Source organism: Salvelinus namaycush, chromosome 29 (assembly GCF_016432855.1).
Source record: "Salvelinus namaycush isolate Seneca chromosome 29, SaNama_1.0, whole genome shotgun sequence".
NCBI lineage: Eukaryota > Metazoa > Chordata > Actinopteri > Salmoniformes > Salmonidae > Salvelinus > Salvelinus namaycush.
The window spans coordinates 20,375,610-20,395,268 of NC_052335.1; the positions used below are offsets into that span (position 1 = coordinate 20,375,610).

The 19,659-nt window shown below is 48.5% G+C and overlaps 1 protein-coding gene across 9 annotated transcripts in view; it reads left to right on the forward strand.

The window, feature by feature from the left end:
• Positions 1–19,659, forward strand: part of LOC120024176 (afadin-like) — a 117,878-nt gene that overhangs the window by 87,974 nt on the left and 10,245 nt on the right. For all 9 annotated transcript variants that reach the window (XM_038968349.1, XM_038968353.1, XM_038968355.1 and 6 more), the window contains 8 exons: positions 279–359; positions 12,951–13,016; positions 13,314–13,387; positions 14,596–14,714; positions 15,160–15,360; positions 15,811–15,902; positions 18,074–18,262; positions 18,462–19,643. In XM_038968349.1, the coding sequence (XP_038824277.1) occupies positions 279–359; positions 12,951–13,016; positions 13,314–13,387; positions 14,596–14,714; positions 15,160–15,360; positions 15,811–15,902; positions 18,074–18,262; positions 18,462–19,643 (2,004 nt within the window). The remainder of the gene's footprint in view (positions 1–278; positions 360–12,950; positions 13,017–13,313; positions 13,388–14,595; positions 14,715–15,159; positions 15,361–15,810; positions 15,903–18,073; positions 18,263–18,461; positions 19,644–19,659) is intronic.

Sequence of the window (19,659 nt, forward strand, 5' to 3'; positions counted from 1 at the left end):
CATTCTTGATTCCTCTCCAGCCCCCGCCATTTCTCATTGCGGTCGCCCCAATCCAGCTCTCTCTCTGTATGACGACCCTGCTCTGCGCCTATCCCTCTGCTCCCTCATCCAGCGCCTCATTCTGCCTGAGAAACGTCCAGGAGAGAGCTCCCAGCTCTGAGAGCCCTGTAGAAGCCTGACTGAGCTGCTCGCCTGGATCCCACCGTTGACACCAACTGCACTCTAGCTCTTTCAGTACATTTCTCCTAAGCTAACGCTGCTGTGTCCTCTCGTTGCAGCAAATGCGGAAGGAACCGGAAGTTGTGACGGTCACCCTGAAGAAGCACAATGGCATGGGCCTCAGCATTGTGGCTGCCAAGGTAAGACATCTTTTAATCCTTTCCTTTTATTATTGATAATGTATTTGTCGATACCCACTAGTGCTCCTTCAAGAGGTTTGTGATTTCCTGGCTGGAAGGGAAGTGTTATGTGACTGATGAGAAATACACAGATTCAATTAAGAAATAACCCAGAATCATTGACATTTGTTGCGTCCATGCTCAAGCAGACTTGATGACTACTGCCTGGTGAACACATAAATAATCCAAAATAAGCCCTTCTCTCAATCGTTGTCAAGAACCTGCCTGAAGGTGTCCTCATTTTCAGTTCAACAACATTGCCGGTGGAACATGCTGTTTCTAGCAGTGTTGGTGAGGATGGATGTAAGAGCCTTAGGTTGTACTGGGTTCTCTTCTGTGTTTGTTTACTACATTAGCCTGCCGTAACTCCAGATAATGTGTGTGTGTGTGTGTGTGTGTGTGTGTGTGTGTGTGTGTGTGTGTGTGTGTGTGTGTGTGTGTGTGTGTGTGTGTGTGTGTGTGTGTGTGTGTGTGTGTGTGTGTGTGTGTGTGTGTGTGTGTGTGTGTGTGTGTGTGTGTGTGTGTGTGACCGCCATGTTTCAGCTGGCACCATTATAGCCCAGGTCTGACCCGGGTTGGTCTGTGTGGGTTAATTGGAGTGTGTTTCTGCCGTATGTCCACCAGATGCGTATACGTTTTGCCGTAAGTTGTTTTTGCCGGATGTCTAGTCAGCATTTTTGGTACTTGACGCACATGTGCTTTGCAGGGCTGCAGAAAGGTTTGCAGCATGGAGGACAAGGTAATTTTCCCTGTCTCTGGCCTCCCTGCCCTGTTCCACCAAAGCACCGATTTCTACCGGGGCCTCCATGCAAAAAATGTTGCATGGAGACACATTGCCAATATGATTGGATTGAAAGTTGAATGTGAAATAATTAGCTGGAAAGGGGGAGCTAGGTGCTAGCAATTTCTAAGCTAACTTGGAAAGTGCTTAGCTTTGTAGTTTGTACCACCACGCGGTAAAGCACACCACAGCTTAGTGCAACAGCCCCAACGCCGCGTTGTGGACTGCTCCATTGGCAATGAATGACGTTCGCCGGAACGCAAAGATTTTGACGCATCTGGTGGACATTAAGGCTTTAGACTGTCACTGACAGATGAATGAGAGTCTGAGAAGAAGAGGGGGCGGATGGAAGGTGTGGGGCGGGCGGATGGATGGTGTGGGGCGGGCGGATGGATGGTGTGGGGGGGGGGGGGGGGGGGCGGATGGATGGTGTGTGGGGCGGGCGGATGGATGGTGTGGGGGGGGGGGGGCGGATGGATGGTGTGGGGGGGGGGCGGATGGATGGTGTGGGGCGGGCGGATGGATGGATGGTGTAGGGGTGGGGGGGAGGGGGGCGGATGGATGGTGTGGGGGTGGCAGATGGAGGATGAGTGGGGGGGGCGAATAGAGGGGCCTCCCTGAACTGTTTATTTTCAAAGCACAGTTTTTGTATTTGAGGAGGTGGGGGCCACACCCTCTGTTTTTACTGCTATTTTCAACCTGAGGTGGAGGGAGAAAGACCGAGAGAGGTGGGGAGAGAGCAGAGGGAGGGGAAAATGGGAGGGGAGGACAGGAGACAGAAGGAAGGCACGAGTCCGAGGCAGACTGGAGAAGCGAAGGAATGAGAGAGAGGGGGAGAGTGAGAGAAGAGTAATTTGCCCAGTGCAGAACACACAGCTGGGTAGTGCTCTGAAAGTTTACCCAAACTGTTGCAGAGTAGCGAGTGGCTAACGCTGGTGGACTGTTTACTTAAGTCTGTAAATGGTATTTCCTACTCTGGCTGGCTGCTGATTATTTGTCATATGGCGTCCTACAGTAGAATGTAGTGTGGACCTCTTTCTTTCTCCCACTGCGCCGCACCTAGTATCTCCTCTAGTATCTCCTCCTTCGTTAGCTGTTTTGTTTTGGTCTCTGACTGTGTGATTATTACACCAGTACATCTGGGCTGTGATCTGCCCCTCCTTGTGGACTTTTAATTGTGCCTGAGCGCGAGCCAGTTCTAGCCGAGCGGGAACTATCTACCTACACCATGTGGTTCTCTGTGGTTGGAAAGAAGGACGAGTCGGTAAGGCGCTCTCTCTCTGTCTCTGTCTGTGTGTGTTAAATACAGGTGTGACTGTGTATGTGTGGTGGGTGGTGTGTAGCCGTTTTGGCAGAAGAGGGGGTTGAGGATGGGAAGACACAGCTAATAGTCCTCCAGTATGTGCTGCTGTTCCACTTGCTCAGTGTTCTCTACTGCTGTAAGCTTCACACCGTCTTTCATATTTGACGCCTGTAGAGTTTTCTCTAATCAAGTATTATTTTCAGTTTAAATTCCATGTTTTGCAGGGTTGCTCATTCAAAATGTATGATTTCTCTTTTGCCAGAAACTCAGACCAAATAAGCCTCCAGCTCACACCAGTTCATCATATTGCTGTGACCCGCTATGTAAGGAACCTAGGGCGGTTCTCTACTGAGCTATTACCCATTTTGGGCTGTCCAGCTGCTCTACTGCTGCTATCTCAAGACCACACAGTTAATGATTGTCAAGGCGATGCAGGCACACAGGCCAGAACGTCATCTCTGGGACAAGAGCTTGATTTGCCTAACTTTTGTCCCCTTGATTCTGCTCTGACAGGCCTAGTTTTGTGTTTACTCCAGGCTGTTATGCTGCAGATGTTCACCTAAAGGGCTTCGTGGGGACAAGACTGTTGGGTTCCAAATGAGGAAGAACAGGGGGATATCCTGACCCTCTCTCTCCACTCCACCTCACAGGGGAGTCCTGCTGCTCATTGTCCAGCATTTCCCCCCACTGATGACAACCCAAGGCCTGGGGAAGCTATTCTGATTAATCTTTCCCCAATCTGGAGGTAGACAGACTGGCCCTCGAACTAAACAGACGTTCTCATTCCTTTCAGCGCTTTTTAAATATGATATAAGTTGGCTTGTTTTGTCTGTTTGCTAGTCTGTTTGTTTTGTAGATGTTGAGACGATAGTGATGGAACAGTAGTGTAGATGCAGCTATACAATGATTAGCTGGTTGAGTACAAAGCCTATGGTCTCCCTCCAGTAGAGCGCTGTAGCAGCAGTAACAATGGGAGGATGTGCTCTGAGCTCGCGGGGCTGTGTTTCCTGCTGCTGGCTAGCTCGCTGGCTGGCTGTGTGTGAGACGGGACTCTGAGCATTAGCTTACAACTGTGTGTGTGTGCTTCTCAGAATGTGGTTGCACTGGTCACTGCCACTGCCTGCCAGTCCTGCCCTGGAGCACAGCAAGAGTTACACCATGTAGGCCTACAGTAGTCTATATTTCCTGGGTGGGTTCTACAGTATGTACTCAACTGAATGACAGTGGTTACTAGGAACATGGCAAAACCCAGTTGTGGGTTCCCAGCTAACGATCACGCCCCTTTTTCCTTTGCCGTTCTTTCTCTGTGACAAATGGAAAGTTTAGTTCAATGCCCAGTGAGTTCACCATTCCAATTGCCCTGCCACGGACCCTTCTGTCAATCGCATGTTGTTTTGGGTGAAGTTGTACACGGTGACGCACACATTATCACGGGCAATTTAACACTTGGCCTTGTTGCCTCCCTAAACAAAGATCTAATCATCTAACCTCTATGGGGGCCATGCTCGTGTCGAGACAGTTTGCCACTTTGAATCCTGGCGCCTAGTAGAATTTCACAGCACTCAAACTGCCTCATACTGTCAGTTAGGATTGGGGTGGAGGCTCACATTTGTGACAGCACTCATTCCATGTTTGACTGCACCTGCCTGGATTAGCAGCAGGTACTGACAGAGGGAGGGAGTGTCTAATTTAAGGCAACATATATATGACCACCATATGACCACCACGTAGTGTTGGAGGAATGGAAGGAAAAGCTGCTAGAGGTTTAAACATGCTGTTCTCTAGCTATTCTCCTCTTCATACTGTTAGTAGTGTGTCCAGGGGACCAGACATCTAGTCTCCCTCCATAATTGTTCCTCTTCAATCTGTGGAGCGATGGATCCAATGATTTGTGAGTGTGTGCGCGTGCGTTTGACCATGTTGGACGTGGTTCTTATCAGACTGACATGTAGCACATCTGGCTTGAGTTAGCCCCTGAAAGGTCCCTCGTTCCCGCCGCTCTGTGAACTACTGTTTTTATGACTTCATTAGAGCAGTGAGCCTGCCGTGTGTGTGTCCTTGTCTACAGCCTTGCAGATTTTAGACAGGCTGTCAGACAGAGGCACAAGTTATTAAACAACAAAATGAAAGACTTGAATAGCAGATGATGAATGAGCGAGATATGGATTGTACTCTCCAGGGAAATATCCAAATCCCCCACTTCTAAACAGAGCCCCGTCTGCCTCTGTCAAGACTGAATAGCCTGTTTAATAGAAAACCACATGAAGAGCCTAGCAGCCTCCTTTAACCATCACACACCCCAGACAGAGGGGCGAAGACACCGATTTGTGTGGTCTCCACTAAACCAAGCAAGCCCCGCCCCCCACCACACACACACACACACACACACACACACACACACACACACACACACACACACACACACACACACACACACACACACACACACACACACACACACTCTCAACAGAGGGAAGCATACTGGAATGATTTAGACCGCAGGCAGATGTCAAGACGTCAGATTAGTGTGGTGCCTAAGTGTGTCTGTATCCTGTTCATCTGGAGTTGCCCAGAGTTGGCCCAGTGTGACGATCGCACTGTCTGACACACTTCTTATCAGATTCAAGGACACATTCTCTTTGCTTAATTCGCTGTCATCACAGACAGAATGTTCCATCTTGAGAAAGAGAGATAAGAACAGAGATGAGAGGGGAAAAAAGTTGGTTTTGTGAGATGATATTGTGCTGCTAGTTCCTTGCTCCTTCTTTCTCCAGTCAGATTGTGTAGCGTAGCCTGAAATAATGAGTGGATGGATGGATGGAGCTGTTCACGTCTCAGTATGGAGCTCCACTTAAAAACCAAAGAACTGTGGACAAATTGACTTGTGTGTGTATTATAGTAAACTTCCTCAGGACTCCAGTCCACCGCATTCGACTTGGTGTGATTAACTATTCTTTCCTGTGCTAAACCCAAAGGCAGGAAACTGCATATCATAGTATGATTTTATGTCCTATAGGAGTCTGGTTTAAGATATGCACACTCACACACGTATGAATGCAGCCTCAGTGTGAAAGGACAGACAGACAGTAGTTGTGTGGATGCCTTTGCTCCAATTTCCTATAAAGCAAATCTGGGTTACAGTGCACTTCCCTGGGCAGGAAGACTCATTGCAGGACAGGGCGGGTCGGGAGAGCTGTTTGTTTGTGACACAGTACATTTGACTGAAGTAAAAAAAAAATATATATATACATTTGGACTGCTTTAGTGGGCTCCCTTCCTGAATCTACATTTTTCCTCAGTCAGCTAGTTTGTGAAAAACTCTGAACAGTTCGCAATTAAAGTAGTAAAACTTAATTTAGATTTTGTAAAAGCACACGTTGCGATAAAGCAGATCTCTATTTTGTGGAAGTGCGTCCCCTCTTCTAATTGGTTAAAACAATAAATTAACTGAAGTAGAACTGTGAGGTTACAGTGAGGTGTGATATGTGTCTGGGCAGTGCTAGCTTTGTGTGTGTGTGTCTGGGCAGTGCCAGCTTTGTGTGTGTGTGTGTGTCTGGGCAGTGCTAGCTTTGTGTGTGTGGTGGTGGCTGTGCAGTGCTAGCTTTGTGTGTGTGTGGTGGTGGCTGCGCTAGGTGTGTGTGAGATGAAGTCCTCTCTGTCCTTACTGGACCCTACCACCAAAGTGTGAGCGTGCTCAGCCTCAGATCATAACACCTGGTAAACTAATCACAAACTACAAAGGAGAGGGTCATTTCCCCTGCTCACCCTGTGTTGTTGACCAGTTACTTAAGAGTGATGCAGTCACTTGTTAGTCCACACATTGAAAAACAGCTCTTGTAGTACAATTGTGGAGTAAAAAGTTAACAGAAGCGTAACATTGAAATAGACAGCAAGGCACTTCATCCAAAAAGCGTTTGAAAACTTTGTGATACTGCACCTCCCTATTAAAGTTCTTTATAGAAATGAAGTGCATGATAGTTTCTATCAGATGTTTTTGGGCATTGATCTTTCCTCTGAACAGGTTATCTACAGTGTTGTTCTGGAGCCACATGCGGAGGCTGAACATGCTGTCTACAGTGTTGTTCTGGAGCCACATGCGGAGGCTGAACATGCTGTCTACAGTGTTGTTCTGGAGCCACATGCGGAGGCTGAACAGACTGTCTACAGTGTTGTTCTGGAGCCACATGCGGAGGCTGAACAGGCTGTCTACAGTGTTGTTCTGGAGCCACATGCGGAGGCTGAACAGGCTGTCTACAGTGTTGTTCTGGAGCCACATGCGGAGGCTGAACAGGCTGTCTACAGTGTTGTTCTGGAGCCACATGCGGAGGCTGAACATGCTGTCTACAGTGTTGTTCTGGAGCCACATGCGGAGGCTGAACAGGCTGTCTACAGTGTTGTTCTGGAGCCACATGCGGAGGCTGAACATGCTGTCTACAGTGTTGTTCTGGAGCCACATGCGGAGGCTGAACAGGCTGTCTACAGTGTTGTTCTGGAGCCACATGCGGAGGCTGAACATGCTGTCTACAGTGTTGTTCTGGAGCCACATGCGGAGGCTGAACATGCTGTCTACAGTGTTGTTCTGGAGCCACATGCGGAGGCTGAACATGCTGTCTACAGTGTTGTTCTGGAGCCACATGCGGAGGCTGAACATGCTGTCTACAGTGTTGTTCTGGAGCCACATGCGGAGGCTGAACAGACTGTCTACAGTGTTGTTCTGGAGCCACATGCGGAGGCTGAACATACTGTCTACAGTGTTGTTCTGGAGCCACGTGCGGAGGCTGAACATGCTGTCTACAGTGTTGTGCTGGAGCCACGTGCGGAGGCTGAACATGCTGTCTACAGTGTTGTTCTGGAGCCACATGCGGAGGCTGAACATGCTGTCTACAGTGTTGTTCTGGAGCCACATGCGGAGGCTGAACAGGCTGTCTACAGTGTTGTTCTGGAGCCACATGCGGAGGCTGAACAGGCTGTCTACAGTGTTGTTCTGGAGCCACATGCGGAGGCTGAACAGGCTGTCTACAGTGTTGTTCTGGAGCCACATGCGGAGGCTGAACAGGCTGTCTACAGTGTTGTTCTGGAGCCACATGCACTGAGGCTGAGACTTGACTAGACGTGTTACAGCTGTATAATACTCTGTAATTGTCTCCTTTGAGGCGTTCAGCCCCCCCAGCTGTCTGGCTCCGATCACAGGTGTGATGTGTGCCACACTTAGTCCACACAGACACACATCTCCTCTTGGCATCGGGCGAGGCGTGCAGCATGACTGCGAATCGACACGTTTAACACCCTCCTCCGACAATGTGATCATTAAAAACAGTGTTGTAGCTAGCTACTCATGTTCATTCTGTCAGGAGGCAAAAGAAACACCCCTGGTTAGGCGAGGTGCTGGCTAGCGGAGTAGAACACCTGGTTAGGCGAGGCTCTGGCTGGCGGAGTAGAACACCTGGTTAGGCGAGGCGCTGGCTGGCGGAGTAGAACACCTGGTTAGGCGAGGCGCTGGCTGGCGGAGTAGAACACCTGGTTAGGCGAGGCGCTGGCTGGCGGAGTAGAACACCTGGTTAGGCGAGGCGCTGGCTGGCGGAGTAGAACACCTGGTTAGGCGAGGCGCTGGCTGGCGGAGTAGAACACCTGGTTAGGCGAGGCGCTGGCTAGCGGAGTAGAACACCTGGTTAGGCGAGGCGCTGGCTAGCGGAGTAGAACACCTGGTTAGGCGAGGCGCTGGCTGGCGGAGTAGAACACCTGGTTAGGCGAGGCTCTGGCTAGCGGAGTAGAACACCTGGTTAGGCGAGGCGCTGGCTGGTGGAGTAGAACACCTGGTTAGGCGAGGCGCTGGCTGGCGGAGTAGAACACCTGGTTAGGCGAGGCGCTGGCTGGCGGAGTAGAACACCTGGTTAGGCGAGGCGCTGGCTGGCGGAGTAGAACACCTGGTTAGGCGAGGCGCTGGCTGGCGGAGTAGAACACCTGGTTAGGCGAGGCGCTGGCTGGCGGAGTAGAACACCTGGTTAGGCGAGGCGCTGGCTGGCGGAGTAGAACACTTGAAAATTAAAAGGAGAGCCACACACTCTAGGAGCTCAGATGTAATAATTGAATAACGCTGGTTATTAGAATATTAAATGATAACATCTGAACTCCTAGAGTGTGTGGCTCTCCTTTTCTTTTTCAAGCTTTCTGTGAACTCAGCCATTAGTGTCAACTTCCTCTCCTTTACTAGAATAAATCAAGTTAGGTCTATATGTGAGTGAGGTGAGATACGTGTTGGATGAATGGGGATTATACCACCTTTAGGCAGGCATGAATACTACCCTGTATTCTGCTACACTAGCCAGCCGTCGTACTGAAAAACAGTAGCAATTAGAGCTCTCGTTAAAGCACTGCAGAGTTTTATTAATGGGCTTTATAGACCTTCTTTGTTTCATGCTGTGCTAACTGAGCCTATGAACTTGGTGTGTGTGTTTTGGGCTGAGCGGCCGAGGCGGGGTACAGTAACCCTCCTGCTGTGCCTGTCTGACTACTGCCTTACAGGGTTGTGGATTCCATGAAACACCGCCTCCCTCTCTGTCTGTGGGTTAGAGCTCCCATTTCCCTCACATCTCTCCTTGATGTAAAGGCCTTCATCTAGAACATTACTCATACTCTACTAGTCTACATGTTTCTGTGGTAACAGAAGCTCTGACATGTTTTGGAGAGATCAGGTAGCACCTACTTATGGCTTTAGATTGGACACCTGGAAGAACACACGTACCATTTTGGTGACTTAATGACGTCGTAGTGTCGGTCACAACAACCCAAGTGGCGTTGCATCACACACACACACATACATTCCCCGGTTTGTTTCTTCCCCGTGGCAGTATAGATGAAACTGACAGCCTAGTTTTCTCACTATGCCCAAATGTGAGCTGTGATAAGATTTCCCTCTTGTAGGACAATAAATCTGAATCTGTATCAGCCTGGTAGAGGGCCAGTGGTCCTCGTGTGGGTAAGGGGACACCTTTTCCTCCTGTCCCCCCCCCCCCCCCCCTTCTGTGATGTGGACCATTGTGTCCCCATGTCCCCCGCGGAGGACGGGTGGCCTTCTGGAATGTCCCCCTCTGGGCTTAGGTGACTCCCCTCTAAGAGGAGTCTGTCACCCAGCACCAAGTGACAGCACTGGTGATAAGACACAGATTAGTGACTACCACAACAGTGCCAGACTGAACATAGTGACTACCACAACAGTGCCAGACTGAACATAGTGACTACCACAACAGTGCCAGACTGAACATAGTGACTACCAAAACAGTGCCAGACTGAACATAGTGACTACCACAACAGTGCCAGACTGAACTTAGTGACTACCACAACAGTGCCAGACTGAACATAGTGACTACCACAACAGTGCCAGACTGAACATAGTGACTACCACAACAGTGCCAGACTGAACTTAGTGACTACCACAACAGTGCCAGACTGAACATAGTGACTACCACAACAGTGCCAGACTGAACATAGTGACTACCACAACAGTGCCAGACTGAACATAGTGACTACCACAACCGTGCCAGACTGAACATAGTGACTACCACAACCGTGCCAGACTGAACTTAGTGACTACCACAACAGTGCCAGACTGAACATAGTGACTACCACAACAGTGCCAGACTGAACATAGTGACGTCTGCTGTTGGTTTAGTTGACTCTTCCCTCTATTCAGGGGTTTTAGGTCTGGTGGTTTTCATGTTCTTGGCTCATTCTTGTTTATCTGATGCTCTGTGGTGGTAGTTGTGCTATATTAGAACAATTGTATGGTGCAATAGATATGAAGTGACATTGGACATCAAGGTGGGGAGGAGAGGAGGGTATATTGTAGAGTAAATGGCTTTCTCAGGCAGATTCTGTGTCTGCCTCTCCGCTACTGTGGCTGAACCCTACTCTGGGTTCCCATACCCACAGATCCCCTCTCGGTCTCTCTCTGTCCATCCTCTCTCTCTGTCTCGCCCTCTTTAGTCTTCAGATCCTCTGGCCTTACATTGTTTGCGTTGGCATCAAACGTAAAGCATCACATATAAGGAGTGTGGTAGTTGACTCCTCAACGGTTTATATTTCAGTGGTTGTTTTGGCAGATCTTCACAACGCCCATCAAACACTTTGAGGAATAGTCAGCGGGCGACCGTCCAAACCTCTCCCGTAGCTTTAGTGTCGACCGCCAGCCTTTCTCATCCGATCACCACACACTAGCCTTAAAACAACAGTGTGTCTCATCCACGGCAGCCCTCGCGTGAGATGGCTAATGGGCCCACACATGGGTGGCTTTTACTGGTAAAGCCGTCCAATCCCGGTTCTCGTGTTTGACTTGTATATTATTGGCACCTCCAGCTGGAGTCTGTTTCTACCCACAACCCCCTGCTGATCTCTGTTAAGGGTCACCAGAGCCCCACACCCATCCTTTAATTAATGTCGCTTCCAAAGACTCGTGGCCCAGCGTCAAGAGGTATTAGTGCTCAGACTGGAATGTTGATACTGTAAATACAGGGTCTTATTGTGAGTCACTACACTTGAGTAGGAGCATAAGGTGGTGAGGTGTTGAACTGGTGCTGTGGGGGAGAAGGACCACCAGGCTGGCTATGCTGTGAGGCGGTATCTATCTGCTGCACAGTGGAATGTGTTGTTGACCGTTGAGGAGGAGGGCTGGGATCTCCCTCTCCTCTGGCTGCTGTCTCTCTGGCCTGTCATACTCCTCCGCTCCAAGATGCTATGTTTTGTCTAGAGGACAACACCTGTTCTGTTTTCTCTCTCCCTTTGCTTCTCAACACACATTCTCACAATAACATGTTCATTTTTATTTAACAAGGCAAGTCAGTTGAGAAAAATTCTTGCTTACAATGACTGCCTACCCCGGCCAAACCCTAACCCGGACGACGCTGGGCCAATTATCCGCCGCCCTATGGTTCGCCCAATCACGGCTGGTTGTGACACAGCCTGCAATCGAACCAGGGTCTGTAGTGACGCCTCTAGCACTGAGATGCAGTGCCTTAGACCACTGCGCCACTCGGGAGCCCCACATGTCTCTAAAGGTTGTGTACTGTACTGGTGGCTCATCAGAAGAGGTCAGGACTGTATGTGACTGTCTGACTGTGTATAGGCCTACATGGGGATGCAGGTGACAGTGTAAAGCAGTTTCATTGCTTTAACTGAAGCTGTACTAGTTCCCTTGAATTCATGAAGGAGTTCATGTTCAACTTCAGAAATGAACCGTTTGTTCTCAGTAACACTAATAGTGGCTGGTGGCCAAGTTCTCTGTCAAGTTCATTTGATGCTGTTCGATGGGTTCCTTCAGGCAAGCATGATGTTGAATTGTCAATCTTGAATGGGCTAAGGAGCAATTGTTCAGTGGAGTTCTGGAGTTACAAAGTAGGAGTAAAGTCTATATCTACTATCTAGCCTGCTATGTTTGTACAGGTGAAAGCTATTTTTAGAGTGGTCTGGGCAATAGCTCCATGTAAACTGTTCTCTCGTGTTATTTTGAAATGGAATGATATTAAACCGAACAGAACAAGTACTATCCCAGGCAGCTCAATGTGATCTCTACCTGATCTTCCCTAAATATTACAGCTGGCTCTGGCCAGGCCATATTGGGTAGTACCCTTTGCTACCTTTAGAGAGCTCAGCAATGGGAAAATACTTTTTCATCAAAAGAACATTTTTATAAAACGCTGACCCTTCAGGGATTCTTCCACACTACTCTAGGATTGTATTTGAATAGTTTGTGGAATGATTTTAGCGGTATTAACTGGTATGGTGATTTGAGGCCTTGTTGGAGTTTTAGTTAGGCCAGAAGGATGGGGGAACCACTCATTATAGGGTTTCCCGGTCTTTCAAATGTGGTGACTGTTAAAGGGAACCAAAACTGGTTGAAGTGGCTGGTCAAAACAGCAGATGGCACGTATCATGTCAAAACAGCAGATGGCACGTATCATGTCAAAACAGCAGATGGCACGTATCATGTCAAAACAGCAGATGGCACGTATCATGTCAAAACAGCAGATGGCACGTATCATGTCAAAACAGCAGATGGCACGTATCATGTCAACCCTCCTTTGGCCTCGTCTCATGTAGCGTCATTATTAACACCATGTTTTGTTGATACTTCTGTCAACAGTGCTGATTGAATCTAAGTTGTCCCGCTCAGGCTCTCTAGATTCCAGATGAATAGTTTAATTTAGCTGTCAGTTCACTGCAGACAGATGTCTCCAGACAGTGCTACAGTAGCTGTGTGATTTTAGTGATGTGCTATAACCCTAAATGGTCTATGTGTTACTGTTAACAATGTTTCACCAGTCCAGTAGGCCAGCTGATTAGCAGCTGCTCCACAGTAGCATGTGTCACAATAGAACACTGGGGCCAAGTGTCCCAGCCAGACCTTCTTTATGTCCAAGTGTTCTGTCTGTCTCCTTGGCCTGTGTAGTGAATGTTCTCCTCGGTCTTCCTCCAGGGTGCTGGGCAGGACAAGCTCGGGATCTACATCAAGTCTGTTGTGAAGGGAGGCGCGGCTGACATGGTGAGTGTTTTAGATCAACGACTACATCCTATATTCAGAATGACCTCATCTAGTATGTCAATTGTGAAGTATTTTGGCTGTAATGTCTTTTTTCGTAATATGTTGGACCGCAGTAAGACTAGCTGTCTCCATTGGCTAATGGGTGTCCTAATAAATCTGCTCAAATCAAAAATCTAGACTGACTTTCAATGTGTGCACTGCTGCTATTATACAACCTGTCTCTTCTTCCCTCACCCTCTTTCTCTGAGTGCGTGTCTGCGTGTCCGTGTCTGTGTGTGTGCATGTGTGTGTGTGTAGGACGGGCGTCTGGCTGCAGGGGACCAGCTGCTGAGTGTGGACGGCCGCAGCCTGGTGGGCCTCTCCCAGGAGAGGTAATGCCTCAGAAATATTTCTGTCCCGCCTTGCCCCGGGTCACTCCACAACACTACTTGGCCCTTGTGTACAGATTGGGTTTAGGATTGAAGCAAGACATGTAATGTCCTGCTGTTGTCCTTATAACGCACTGAAGAGAACCCAAGATAGGGAACATCAAGGCCAAGTTGATACAAAGAGCCGTTTCAATAGAAGGCAGTTACACCATGGAACTAAATAGTCTCAATCACGTTGAACGAGCAGAGACTTATCTACAGTGCACTGACTTACAATGACCTCCACGATGTTTATGTTGGGTCTAATAGTAATGAATAGCTTATCCTTGGTCCACACCTCTCACAGATTAATCCTTTATACCCTTTCAAACACCCACAACCTTTCTGTCCGTGTGCCTTTGGTTTCCAAATGCCCAAACAGTTGAAACTCAGTGCTCAATCGCTAACATTCTGTTTTCAAAGAGTTGATTTGAACTTTTAAAATCTAATAGCCATGTTGAAATGAAAGCATTACACTATCAAATCAAATGTATTTATAAAGCCCTTCTTACATCAGCTGATATCTCAAAGTGCTGTACAGAAACCCAGCCTAAAACCCCAAACAGCAAGCAATGCAGGTGTAGATGCACGGTGGCTAGGAAAAACTCCCTGGAAAGGCCAAAACCCAGGAAGAAACCTAGAGAGGAACCAGGCTATGAGGGGTGGCCAGTCCTCTTCTGGCTGTGCCGGGTGGAGATTATAACAGAACATGGCCAAGATGTTCAAATGTTAATAAATGACCAGCATGGTCAAATAATAATAATCACAGTAGTTGTCGAGGGTGCAGCAAGTCAGCACTATCTGCTCTTCAACTGAGAATCTGTTCCAACTCTTGGGTTTGTTGGTTGCTTTGAGAAGTTATTGTGTGTATGTGTTTGCCAGTGATTAACCACAAGGCCTTGAGCTCCAAACAGACAGTTTAAAACTGTGGGGAAATGAATTTCTAAATGCTATTACATATGGGGAATGTTTTAAAGCCATTCCTGATCAAGTTATGTGAACTCTTTGTCTGCCAATGAAAGTCTCATAAACATCTGTACTTGGTACTACCACGATGAAAAACAACAACTTTGGCATATTTGTTTTGTTCTGTTACATTCAATCATCTCTCCATTCCAATCTATTCTGATTGAGTCCCATGAATATATGTGATGTCCTCGTTCTCTTGTCAGGGCTGCGGAGTTGATGACGAGGACAGGCTCTGTGGTGACACTGGAGGTGGCCAAACAGGGAGCCATCTACCACGGCCTGGCCACGCTCCTCAACCAGCCTTCTCCTATGATGCCCAGAGGTAAGGGTCTGCTCTGCTAGGGCAATGGTGGTGTCTGAAAATTCAGTGTCCCCTATATAGTGTACTACTGGCCCATAGGGTGCCATTCCAGATGCAGACAATGTCCCTTCTTGTTGTCATGGTCTAGAGTCAGTGTTACCACACTAGCATAATCAGGGTTTGTGGCGGGCTCTAGCAATCCCCCCCCCCCACACACACACAATTAAACTTAGCAGTTGTCACTAGGGCTCAAAATTCCATTGAAATGTCAGAAGCCAAAGTCTGAGTTGTTTTGTTTTCAACATCCAGCCTATAGACTTCTGTGGTATTAGAGAGACAGTTGTAGTTTATGGGGTGCTGGCTGGTAGTGTGTGCTGTGAACATGACTGCAGATAGTTAAGGATGTCCATTGTGCATGAACTGTCTGCTGTGGTTGGCTCATTAATCCTTAATCTCTCTCTCTCAGCGTCGCAAGGAGGGCGTGACAAGAATGGTAAACTGAGACCAAAGAGCGAAGGCTTTGAACTGTACAACAACTCGGTCCAGAACGGCTCTCCAGAGAGCCCCCAGGCCGACTGGCAGGCCTACCCAGAACCAAAGAAGATGAGCGGGGAGGAGAGGCTACTGAAGAACCGGGCCGACCACCGCTCCAGCCCCAACGTGGCCAGTGAGTAGATCGAACCCATACAGCACCCCTGTGTGATACAGAGGGACGTTTAATAGGCCTGTTGTGACATACTGTACATGTCAGGAGGGGAGGGCAGTGCTACCCAACCCTGTTCCTGGGGAGTTGTGCCAGTGTGTCTTGATTAGGAGATTTTTTTTAGTGTCGGGCTGGAACAAAAGCCTCCAAACCCCATAGCAAGAGATGGTGAATGGTGCTCACTGAGGTACAGTATGTGGTGTGACCACTGGGGTACAGTATGTGGTGTGACCACTGGGGTACAGTATGTGGTGTGACCACTGGGGTACAGTATGTGGTGTGACCACTGGGGTACAGTATGTGGTGTGACCACTGGGGTACAGTATGTGGTGTGACCACTGGGGTACAGTATGTGGTGTGACCACTGGGTTTGCCTCTGCTCAGCTCTGACTCCATGTTTTTTTCCTCCTCCAGACCAGAGCCAGAGTCCGGGAGGGAAGGCCGTCTACACACGAGGACCTGGGACCAAGATCACCTCTGTCTCCACGGGCAACCTGTGTGTTGATGTGAGTAAACACAGCAGCAACAGCAGCCAGAGGAATGTCTCCGTAGCATGTCTCTCTGAGGAGAAGTTTTACTCTGTCCGAGTTATGAGACCACACCAAGACATTACCAGTCACACCACTGGACAGGTCAGAGTAGGACAGGGCTGAACTCCATCATGCAGAGACCGTACAGTATTGCATTATTTCCTGTTTTTAAACCCGTTCTTCTCAGCACTCACAATCAAAACTGTAATCAAGAGTCTTATGAGTCATTATTGGTAGTAAAAACCGAAAGCAGCGTTACTGAAAATAGCTTTACCTCTTGTTTTTCATGTTCCCCTTTAATGAATCCTAATCAGCTCTCTAACCACTTACTGATTAGCTACCCAGCTGTGGTGCTGTGTTCATGTGCTGCATCACCAACAAACAATGGTCTCCCTGACCATGGCACCCCAACGCCATCTACCGTTAACAACACTGATTCCAGAAATCCAAGACCACAATAACAATTGTCTGGTAGCCGACCTTAATGTATGATTTGAACTAACACAATTCCTTCTCTATGCGACCACAAGAACGATTGTCTTGATCTCTTAGCCAACCGTAATGTCTGGTTTAAAACTTCTTATGGCTGCAGGAGCAGTATTGAGTAGCTTGGATGAAAGGTGCCCAGAGTAAACGACCTGCTCCTCAGTCCCAGTTGCTAATATATGCATATTATTATTAGTATTGGATAGAAAACACTCTGAAGTTTCTAAAACTGTTTGAATGATGTCTGTGAGTATAAAATAACTCATATGGCAGGCAAAAACCTGAGAAGAAATCCAAACAAGAAGTGAGAAATCTGAGGTTGGTAAATTGACAACCGTCTTTAGAAACTTGAATGAGGCTTCAACTGTGTTGTGGGGCTGAATAAGAGCTGAATGAGTCAGGTAACTGGCAGAGAGCCATTTCCTGGTCACGCGCATTCCACATGATATCGAACTGCGTTCCATTGATTCTCTAGACATAAAAGAATTCTCCGGTTGGAACTTTATTGAAGATTTATGATAACAACACCCTAAAGATTGATTCTATACTTAGTTTGAAATGTTTATTCGACCTGTAATATAACTTTTTGAAGTTTTTGTCCGAAGTAATGCTCGACCTGCACGAGCGTTTGGATATGTGTACCTAACGCCCTAACAAAAATAGCTATTTGGACATAAATAATGACATTACCGAACAAAACAAACATTTCTTGTGGAAGTGGGAGTCCTGGGAGTGCATTCCGATGAAGATCAGCAAAGGTAAGTGAAGATTTATAATGCTTTTTATGAGTTTTGTTTACTGCACAATTTGGCGGGTAACTGTATGGCTTTCTTTTGTGGCTGAACGCTGTTCTCAGATTATTTAATATTGTGCTTTTGCCGTAAAGCTTTTTGAAATCTGACACAGCGGTTGCATTAAGAACAAGTGTATCTTTAATTCTATGTAAAACATGTCTCTCATCAAAGTTTATGATGAGTATTTATGTTATTTGACGTGGCTCTCTGCAATTTCTCCAGATATTTTGGAGGCATTTCTGAACATGGCGCCAATGTATACTGAGGTTTTTGGATATAAATATTAACTTTATCAAACAAAACATATATGTATTGTGTAACATGAAGTCCTATGAGTGTCATCTGATGAAGATTATCAAAGGTTAGTGATTAGTTTTATCTCTTTCTGCTTTTTGTGACTCCTGTCTTTGGCTGGAAAAATGACTGTGTTTGTCTGTGATTTTGTGGTGACCTAACATAATCGTTTGTGGTGCTTTCGCTGTAAAGCCTATTTGAAATCGGACACTTTGGTGGGATTAACAACAAGATTACCTTTAAAATGGTATAAGATTAATTAAATCTTAAGTTAACATAAGTTAGTTGAAATCAAATAAAATAATTTACAGTAAGACATTGTTAGTTTGGCAAAAAAAAACTAAGCCAACATATTTGTGGGTTACATCTTTTGTCCAATGGAAAATAATTGCAAAAAAGGCAGATGACCTATGTAGCAAATTAGGCTAAAGTATGTTTGAGGAATTTTAATTATGAGATTTCTGTTGTTTGAATTTGGCGCCCTGCACTTTCACTGGCTGTTGTCATATCATCCCGTTAACGGGATTGCAGCCATAAGAAGTTTAATAGTAGTTCCTTTTTCCTTGTCTATAGGACGAGCCCTCTCCACCCCATCCGGAGGCCTATCCTATTCCCACTCAGACCTACCCCAGGGAATACTTCACCATCCCAGCCTCCAAGTCTACAAACCGGATGGACCCGGCCCCAGGACAGTTATACGCTGACGACAGGGGTCCTCCCGGCCCCATGGAAGACCACCACCACAACAGCATAGCTATGCAGGTGTGCACACAGTGACATCACTCCAGGAGCAAAGGAATCATACATAAATGTTTTCTCTGAATAGCCTCCCTCAGAGTATATACTATGAAAGGCGTGTTGTTAATTTATAAAGGAATTAGGAGTATACAGTTGTGAAAAAGTGTTGTGCTGCTCTTGCACTGTGTTAATGTGTGTGTGACTGCCGTGTCTGTCCTCTCAGCGGGTGGACCACTCTCAGGAGGAGCTGTGTGACCTCCCGGTGGGCTACCCTCCAACCGGCCTGCGTCCTGAGGACCTGGTCCACCTGCACCAGCAGCAGCAGAGAGAGGCTGACTACCAGCGAGGCAGTGGGGAACACTGGGTCAACCACCACCAGGTCTCCTCCTCTGTGGAGTCCTCCACCTCCAGCCAGGAGCATCTCAACTACTCCTCGTCCTCCTCCAACAAGACCCAGAGCAACCACAAGAGTGGCCCGGGACGCTGGAAGACCCCCGGCCCCATCGCCCCCCACCCAGGGCCCGTGGCCCAGTCCACACGCACGGACCTCCCTCCCCCTCCACCACCCCCTCCCCCCGTACACTACCAGGACTTTGAGCTCCAGCCCGACCTTCCCCTGCCCCCTCCTCCCTCGGCCAACCAGCAGCAGGCCGCAGCAGCAGCCGCCGCCGCCGACCGCAAGAAGCGCGAGGAGCAGCAGCGCTGGTATGAGAAGGAGAAGGCCCGGTTAGAGGAGGAGAGGGAGAGGAAGAGGAGGGAGCAGGAGAGGAAGCTGGGACAGGTCCGTAACCCAGCTGTGCCTGTAGCCCACAACAACAACCAACACGGGGGCACACTCCCCCCTCCCACACAGCACCAGCAGATGCCCCCTCCCCGGTCCCCCATGCAGCAGGTGCCCCATCCCTACCTCCCCCCCCAGGGCCAACAGCAGGCCCAGCAACAGCAGCCCCCCAGGCCAGAGAAACTGTCCACCCTGCCCAGAGCGGGCACCCTGCCCCCTCAGGGTAACCCAATGGACACAGTGATCAGAGAGCTGCTCCCCCAGCAGCAGCCCCGCACCATCGAGCGCCGGGACCTGCAGTACATCACCATCAGCAAGGAGGAGCTGTCTTCCAGCGACAGCCTGTCCCCAGACCCCTGGAAGAGGGACGCCCGGGAGAAGCTGGAGAAGCAGCAGCAGCTGCACATCGTAGACCTGCTGGACAGGGAGATCCAGGACCTGCAGGCCAAGCCGGAGCGTACGGCCGAGGAGAGCGACCGGCTCAGGAAGCTGATGCTGGAGTGGCAGTTCCAGAAGAGACTGCAGGAGTCCAAGCAGAGTGATGAGGAAGATGAGGAGGATGACGACGAGGACGTGGACACCATGATGATCATGCAGCGGCTGGAGGCAGAGAAGAGAGCAAGGGTGAGCTGCCCTGGAG